Genomic DNA, 9,319 nt, shown 5'->3' with positions numbered 1-9,319 from the left:
TGTCAAAACTGGTTTTAGAATAAATGTGTTTATTTCCGATGCAAAGACCCTATAAGTGAATTGATATTAATGCCATTTTCAGGTGTAATGATCTGACAACAGTTTCGGAACTATATCCATTCTTAAGTCTTTTCATGGGTTTTGTTAGCTTTTGAGATAAAGGCCGATATTTTTTTTACCATAAAAGATTGGATTTGAAATATTATTCGCAATTAGTGGTGCACAGTTAGTCCCCACGGGAATTCCGAATGTATATCGTTTTACAATATCAAATATATTTCTATAATATTGAATAAAGTTCTATGATATGAAATATATTTAAAAAAACAAAAATTTAGTAACTGTTTTACAATATTAATAGAATTTTTAAGCAAAGAATCCATGACAAATCAGTACAGGTACAGAAATAAAGCATTTTATCGCTGCTCTTCATTTCAGTCGCAGTGAGGCCTTCAACACGGAACAACAAACTTCTCACCTCACTGCAACTTTGAAACCATTTTTGTACCTGCTTGCCATACTTAAAACTTCCGCCGAAACCTTATCGACAAATTTCATAACCAGTCTTTACGATGAACTGTTAAATCTACAGGCCCAGAGCTCAATTTTTAATTTTTTTTTAGTTAGATTCTGTTGACCTGTAGATATGATTTTTACAGGCCGAAGAGCAATTTTACAAGCCTGGGCTGCCACTTAGCGTGAAGACTGCATAACAACATAACAACAACCTTATGCTTCAAATTACGCTGTAGGCTGGAGAACATGAAATCGCAGGTTCTTTAAAGAATCCTTTTAATATATTTTAAAGTAACAATCAAAAGAAAAATTAGAAATAGCTTCACGACCGTTTTAAAATATGTTGTGCACGGTTCATCTGGAGTTCTGAAACAAATAGAAAAGAAGAATTTTAACGCGGTGTGGCACCGTTAAAGTCCACAATTCCTCTAAAGTCCACAACACCGCTAAAGTCCACAACAATTTTCCGTTAAAGTCCACAACGCCGTTAAAGTCCACAAACTTTCCGGTAAAGTCCACAAAATGACCTCCGCTAAAGTCCACAAGAAAACACCGTTAAAGTCCACAAAACAAGTTCCGCTAAAGTCCACAAAAAAGCACCGTTAAAGTCCAAACATTTTTTATTTTTATTTTCAAAAGAACAATTTCTGTTTTTTACACCCGATTTTATCGATCTAATTAAAAGCATGGTGCTTTGTTCTTAGAAAGTATATCTTGTCAGCATAAATTATATTTTTGGTAAATGAAAAGATAATAGTATTTGCTTTATCACCATAAATGTGATCTTTGTGTTGCGATTTTCTATCAATCAAACAGACAACATTTCTGAAAAGTTATCTAGCTGTTATACTCTTTTTATTCTTTAGTAAACATTTTTTCATCCACAAGAAACTCCAACATAGCGTTCCCTTTATGTATATGCTTGAGACATAATTAGGAGCCTATATTTGACATTTAAATTTCCTTTGCAAATATCTATAAAGCTAGGTTCACACTGCCGCTCAGATCAACTCGATGATCCCTATTGTCCAAATTTCCAAGACCAAGCTCAACCAAATTCTTGATCGGGCCTGTTTACGACTTCTACTCGACCGCCCTCCGACTTTACACGACTTTAACTCGACCATTCACGACTCCTTAATGACTGGATCACGACTTCATCTCGACAACAAAATGAATACTTATTCGATAATGCCGATCAATTCACTATCTTTAATCGACTATCAAGACCAAATCAACTATTCACGATCTCAGCCTGATCTCGACCAGACCAGATCGTATATGGGTCGTAGGGATGAACGGTATTTGGCCGGGTATGCATAATTTTAGTATAAAAACGTCCGAATTTTTTATTCCCCTCCGCTTCGGAGAGGGCATTAAGTGTAACCCTTGTCCGTACGTACGTCCCAACAATATTAGTTTCCGTTCTCTAATTTTATTTTGCCTCAACCAAATTTTATGAAACGCCGTATACACAATGCTTATTACCATAAAACACGGATCAAATACGAATTTGAGTGGCCGTTCTTGTGTAATAATACTTTGTAATGTTATATATGCTATCTGGACACATTCTCCGTTTATTTGGTTATATTCAGTAGAAATTCCGAGTAAAATCATACATTTATAAAATATCTACATAGAAATAAGGCAGTTGGTTTGTATTCAAGGTGGTAAGAGCTCAGAGAGACAGGTTAATAGTAATGACGGAGAAGAGTGCATAGAAGAAGGTGTAGACAGAAACGGGCGCCGAAAAATCTAGGTGAGGCAGTGGCTGACACGATGACCACTATGTGTGGGCAGTATATATATACGAGACTTGCACTCACTCAACAAAGAGGAATCCGATGCTTATAAAAACTTCCTTATATAGTTGACACTGATATGTATGGTAGTTTTATTGCTCTTTTTTTTAGAAATGACACCACAAAATGAGATTTGTCTCTGGATTAGCACTTATGATAGACAGCAATATACATAAACTTTACCACCCCTTGTCCTGGCTATCTTACATATAAAGCGTACCGTTTGTGTCACATATTGTGCATAAGTATGTAATCAGTATTTTTCATAGATTTGATATCCAGTAGTTAAAGGGTTAAAGATAGATATTTCTTTTTCTTTTTGCTGTATGGCAACAACCTGCATGTATTTTCTAAACAATATTGCAAAAGAGGGCAAAGATGTCACATATTTCCCCAAAATTTTATCAAAAGCAGAATTTCAATCCCCTGGAGTGATACCTTTTCTGAAACTGTTTACAACTTTACATATATCTATCAAGAGATCGAGAGTGCATTTCTTTCTAACCAAAGTTTGGTAAACGTTGCTTACTCTGTTTGAACTGTCAAAAACGCATGCACATTTAGTTGCTATTTGAACTTATTACGCGGGGAAAGTAGCCTCCGTAGAAATAGACACAGAGGACATCGATCCTCTATGCATATTTAATTTTATTTGCAGTTCTTCATCTTAATCAGATGACTGATATGATGGTCAGAAGTATTTGTCACCTACAATTTGTTGTTATATATATCATGAAAATCTACGGGTTCTTTTCATAACAAATATTTAGGGGCTATTTCATGTAAGATTTTAATAAAAATTAGTACCAATAGAAGCAAAACTCTCACAAGTTTATTTGGTAATATATCTATTTTGAAGCGTTAATTATCAATTTCTGATGACATAAAAAGTTTATATTTAATCCAAAAATTTGATTTGCACTAGAAAAAAAACAACTTACCGAAGAAAAGTATGACCCAAATAAACAAGTACAATTCTGCGCCTTTCAACAAATGGTTTGTGAAAATCCAACTGTAAATGCCGTCAAATGTATTTTGTTTTTTTGCATTCACTTGCCGATGTATTTGTGTGTTGAGAAATCCAGAACTAATAAAAATATGTCTATGAGCATTGGAGGGTGTGTATATAGGATAAAGGTAGGGTGTCACTGTGGATATAGAATAAACGCGATAGGAAAGTTCATCTTGCATTGAGCCCGAATACCAACAATTGTTGAACTATCCTATAGTCATATTGATTGATAAAATGTACGTCATATCAAAGTTCACGGTATCGCTTTCAGAGTTAATTTCCTTTCTTTATTCTCTTTTGAGGATACTTTTTTAGTATTTTGAAAAGGCTAAATGGAAGACTAGTATGAAGTTTTAAGCAGAAACTTTTACGAATTATATAATATCAAAGAATGTTTCTGTTCATTTCAATACAATTTTATTGGTTACTGTAGAACATATTTAGCGTTTTGTGATTTTATACATATTAATCTTGTGAGTAATTTTACATGTGATTAAAACATTTTACCAAGATAAACAACTAGTGTATGTATATATTTTTTAAGCCCCATTCATGGGCATTGGTATTCCCGTTTGAATGGTTTTATACTTGTAACTTTTGGGGACCTTTATAGCTTGCTGTTCGGTGTGAGCCAAGGTTCCGTGTCGAAGCCCGTGCTAATCGATAAAAATGTTATTTAAAGCATAGAATTTTTTTTTATTATGGCCTCGCAACGAAGTTGTCGGTGCCATATAGTTTTACCCTTGTCCGTCTTTCCGTCTTTCCGTAAATCCGTCTTTCCGTAATTCCGTCATTCCGTCATTCCGCAACAAACCATTATACGGAGTTTTTTTCTAAACGACTTCAGAAATTAGGCTGATTTTTGGTATGTGAGTTAACCATGATTAGTTACAGATCAAGTTTAAGTTTCGTCCCGCTCCACTAATTTTTGCCGAAATTACGGGCTTTGGACTTCGAGAAATTGTTGAAAATCACAGTTATACGGACTTTTTTTCTAAACGCCTTCAGATATTGGGCTGATTTTTGGTATGTGTGTTAACTATGATGAGTTACAGATCAAGTTTAAGTTTCGTTCCGCTCCACTAATTTTTGCCGAAATTACGGGCTTTGGACTTCGAGAAATTGTTGAAAATCACAGTTATACGGACTTTTTTTCTAAACGCCTTCAGATATTGGGCTGATTTTTGGTATGTGAGTTAACTATGATGAGTTACAGATCAAATTTAAGTTTCGTTCCGCTCCACTAATTTTTGCCGAAATTATGGGCTTTGGACTTCGAGAAATTGTTGAAAATCACAGTTATACGGACTTTTTTTCTAAACGCCTTCAGATATTGGGCTGATTTTTGGTATGTGAGTTAACCATGATGAGTTATAGGTCAAGCTTAAGTTTTGTTCCGCTCCGCTAATTTTCGCTGAAATTACGGGCTTTGGACTTTGATAAATTATTGAAAATCACAGTTATACGGATTTTTTCTCTATTCCCCTCCAGATTTTGAGCTGATTTTTGATATGTGAGGCTACCATCATGATTGTGTCCACATGTGTTTATATTGAAATTGCAGATTTTTCAACTTTTTGGGACGGGGCCATTCGTGTTGCTTTGACACATCTAGTTTAGAATTTTTCATACTGGCTTCATTTTTCCGTTCTGAAAATCATAACACATTATTTTTTGTTGTTTTCTATAGCGAACACAGAAATTAATAACGTTAAACATTGGTTAAAAGTTTTGCGACAGGAGACCTTTGGGAATTCATTAACTTACTAGTTTTTTGTTTAATGGTATAATCAAGATTGTTGCCTGAATGAATGCCGTGTAAATGTTATAGATTAGGAGGCACATTTGCTTTGTACATTAATTATGTCAAAAAGTGATTAAATGCAAAGAATAAGAAAAAAAGCACTTGTAGAATGCAGTAATAATATAACTAACGAATTTACAAACTTTTTAAAAATTATGTCCAAATTGGCCATCATCATCATAATACAAAGATCAAAATTAATGGAACAAAATCCTATACAGATACTTGTACTTCTTTCATGTATCAAACTGATAAAAAAAAAATACTACCAAGAAGAAAGGCAGTTGCTTTGTATTGTACTAACGGGATAAAAATAACGAATAATATGTTTTAACCGAATAAAAAATGGTGTGGACTTTAACGGTGCTTTTTTTTAATGATGATAATTTAAAGCAAATACTATTATCTTTTCATTTACCAAAAATATAATTTATGCTGACAAGATATACTTTCTAAGAACAAAAGTCCATGCTTTTAATTAGATCGATAATATCGGGTGTAAAAAACAGAAATTGATCTTTTGAAAATAAAAACAAAAAGTTTGGACTTTAACGGTGTTTTTTTGTGGACTTTAGCGGAACTTGCTATTGTGGACTTTAACGGCGTTTTCTTGTGGACTTTAGCGGAGGTCATTTTGTGGACTTTAGCGGAAAGTTTGTGGACTTTAGCGGCGTTGTGGACTTTAGCGGAAATTTGTTGTGGACTTTAGCGGTGTTGTGGACTTTAGAGGAATTGTGGACTTTAACGGTGCCACAACGCAGCAAACTGAACTGATTTAGATTTTTCTTAACTGATAACATCTTTAACAAGTTAACACGAACTGAATGATAGAAGATATATGTCTCTGGTTTCAGTTATTAAAAATTGTTGCACTAAAATATTGGCTAATTAAGTTAAAATAATGATATTTAAAAAAGATATTCTCAAATTTAAATTTCAAATATTTATTGTCATATAAACTTAAACAGTAAGTTAATGACAAATCGTAATTATTTGCATTCCAGTTTTTAAGTTAAACGTTTTTTAATATTTATTTGTGTACAAATTACCGAGACATATTTTATATTATGCAGCGCGATAGCATTTACAAGGCTTTCAACGTTGTTGTTTTTTCCCCACTTGAAACATATTTTATTTAAAGACGATCGATATAAGAATTTACCATTGTGCACGTAGTTACAGATTGAATCGTCGCCTTCTTCCTTGCTGCATTTTCTGCATGAAAAACTGTTGTACACCAACTTAAATTAGAATAAGAAAATACAGGTGCATAACATATTTTTAATTGACAATAATGACACAAAAAGAATAAACGAATATCGTTCGACATATTCCCTTACTGTTCATATTCACAGTGGCGGATCCAGAACTTTTTTTAAAAGGGAAGGGGCGCTAACTGACCTAACTGGCTACATTGTATGTAGGTCTTTCGGGGAAAATAGGAATTTTAAATGTACACATCAAAGGTGAATTTGCAAGACATCAGTAAGGAGTTCAAGATATACATACCATTCTTTTCATGTATTTTATTGACAATTTTACAAAATATAATGGTTGACTCATGTTTGTTTAACATACAATGGCAATTATTTCATGCATAAAGAGGACGAAAAATATAGATTCTGACCTAGAAACGTGGTATCGAGATTTAAAAAATATAAAAATACTAAACAAAGTGTATCTTATATTACATATTTAAGTACAAAAAGAACATGATCTGTATAAACAGACAAACATACAACAATTGTAACGATAATAAAACACAGACTGCAAATTCAATCAGAACAAATATAACTATAAAATCTGCAGGTGAATTCGAATGCTGCGGATATTAAGTAGTTCATATACTTTTAGTTGTTGCATGCCTATTATAACACATGTATATATTTTTCATAAAGAATTTTGAACTTGAGGACATACCTTGCTGATTTAGTGTTTTTGGACTGAAATCATTTGCACCTGGAAGAACACAAACAATTATAGCCGACATGAACTTGTGACGCATAATGCAGATTCACAATTTTGTATTTGTGTGAAACCAACCGTACATTTCTTTTATAACACAATTGTATATATTGCATTCATGTTTCACCAGAATGTGTTGTAATTTAAGATACTTATTTTGCTTTAATTAATGTATTACTATGTATGTACTGGTAAATGCCTCCGATATCCGAAGAACCCCTCGAAAACTGCGAGGGTACAGTGGCATCCATGTACACTCCCTAACGGGATTAATGGAGATGTGTCACTAACGTATGTTTATACGACAATTATTTTTACAAGGACAATCAATCCCCACCCAACACAAAGGGAGTGCTAGGACACCGGGCAGTCTGTTATTATGGTGGAGGAAGCCGAAGTACTCGGAGAGAACCACCGGGCCACTCGGTGGAAACAGACAAACCAGAGAGATATCAGAAGATTGATCTCCAGGTCAAAGTTGTCCGAGGCCCCCAAAGTACCCATTCTAGTTTAAACTCCGGTCTGGGTACCAGAGATGTGTGTGAGAGGGTGAAAATTACCCTTCTGATGTGCTGATATTTTTAGCACCCCGAGTGAGAATCGAACTCGGGACCTTCAGCACTGTAGCCATCGGTCTTAACCACTAGACCACGAACTCACATATTACTATACAAGAGCCAACAGAATGGAATAAAAATTGAAGAAAAATTGTGAATATTAAATTGATATGCCTCTTTTAATTTACCGAGTTAATCATCCCGTATCTTATTACTGCAACTTAAAGATTAGATTTATTATGTATTTATTGAGGTTTCACATCTATCTACCTACTTACTGCTCCCACTGCCGCCACCGCTTCCACCAAGTGTATTACTCAATCCTCCTTTTGCCATCATTGCATTGAGACCAAGATTTGATCCACTCATGAAATTTCCAAACATTCCGTTTATTGTCTGCGTTATTTTACCAGTTGCAGAGCTTCCTACACCTAAACTTGCTGATCCTGAACCGGAACCAGATGTAGACCCAGTTTGAGACCCTGAGTTTTGACCTCCAAAATTAAGGTTTACACCACCAGTTTGGCCGCCTGAACCACTTGTCAAACTTCCGATATCACTTCCAAGAGATCCAATATTAGCCTGTCCATGTACCCCACCAGAAACCTGACCATTTGTCACGTTTATATTGCCACCGACGCTTCCTAATTGACCGATATTTGCATGACCTTGTGCCCCGCCACTTACATGTCCATTTGCCATGTTGATATTGCTGCTAAAACTGGCATTTCCAGATTTGCAGTTCCATGAACACTGCCTGACACCTGTCCGTTTTTGTCCACATTTATATTGCCGCCAACACTTCCAATAGAACCCAGTTGAGCCTGTTTATTCCCACCACCGCTTACTTTCCCGTTTTGATCGACATCCACATACCCACTTACGCTACTTAACTTGCCCAAACTGGCCTGTCCATTCACACCTGTAGATACTTTGCCATTTTGGTTAACATCAACATGAGGCAGAGCTCCCACGCTGCCAAGTGGACCTAAATTTGCATTTGCATCAACTCCAGTGCTGACATTACCATTTTTATCTACATTAACATGAACTCCAGCGTGAGCTAGAGGACCAAGTTCTAACCCAACTTCACCACCACCACTGACTTTGGCGTTTTTATCTACGTTAACGTGACCACCAACTTCGCCAACACCTAAGAAATTGACAGAAGCTTCTCCACCGCCACTAACTTTACCAATTATTGTCAACATTCACGGCACCACCTAGACTACCAACAGCAGGAACGTCAACTTTTCCACCAGGGCTGACGCCACCCTTCCCTGCTGAGACATTGAACCCACCGAGGGGAGTGTCCACTTTGGCCTTGACACCATCCTTGTTGATACCTACACGACCGAGTGCTGTGTTGAAATTTAGGTCATTTTTTCCTATCCCAGTACCACCGGCTAATGTCTATCAAATGTGGTATGAAAAATCTTTTATCTAAAATGTCAACAATCGAAAAATTGTTTTTTTTTGTATTTTCAATAATTATAAATTATATCAAGCATTTTAAAATAGTTTTTAAGGATCCTTAGTATGACGTCCATTATCACTGTACTAGTATACATTTTTAAGGGGCCAGCTGAAGGACGCCTTCGGGTGCGGGAGTTTCTCGCTACATTGAAGACCCATTGGTGGCCTTCGGCTGTTGTCTGCT

General features: G+C 35.5%; 1 protein-coding gene across 1 annotated transcript; it reads right to left on the bottom strand.

The window, feature by feature from the left end:
• Positions 1 to 775: 775 nt before the first annotated feature.
• On the bottom strand, positions 776 to 9,031 carry LOC139482253 (uncharacterized). Its single transcript, XM_071265987.1, has 4 exons — positions 7,938 to 9,031; positions 7,058 to 7,096; positions 6,300 to 6,378; positions 776 to 882 (listed from the first exon to the last, which is right to left on the bottom strand). The coding sequence occupies exons 1-3, from the start codon at positions 8,359 to 8,361 to the stop codon at positions 6,314 to 6,316; spliced, it is 528 nt and encodes a 175-aa protein (XP_071122088.1). The 5' UTR covers positions 8,362 to 9,031; the 3' UTR covers positions 776 to 882; positions 6,300 to 6,313.
• Between the last annotated feature and the right edge of the window lie 288 nt (positions 9,032 to 9,319).

This window comes from Mytilus edulis, chromosome 7 (genome assembly GCF_963676685.1).
Source record: "Mytilus edulis chromosome 7, xbMytEdul2.2, whole genome shotgun sequence".
Taxonomy (NCBI): domain Eukaryota; kingdom Metazoa; phylum Mollusca; class Bivalvia; order Mytilida; family Mytilidae; genus Mytilus; species Mytilus edulis.
The sequence above is the reverse complement of the archived record's forward strand: the minus strand, read 5'-3'. Positions and strand labels throughout refer to the sequence as shown.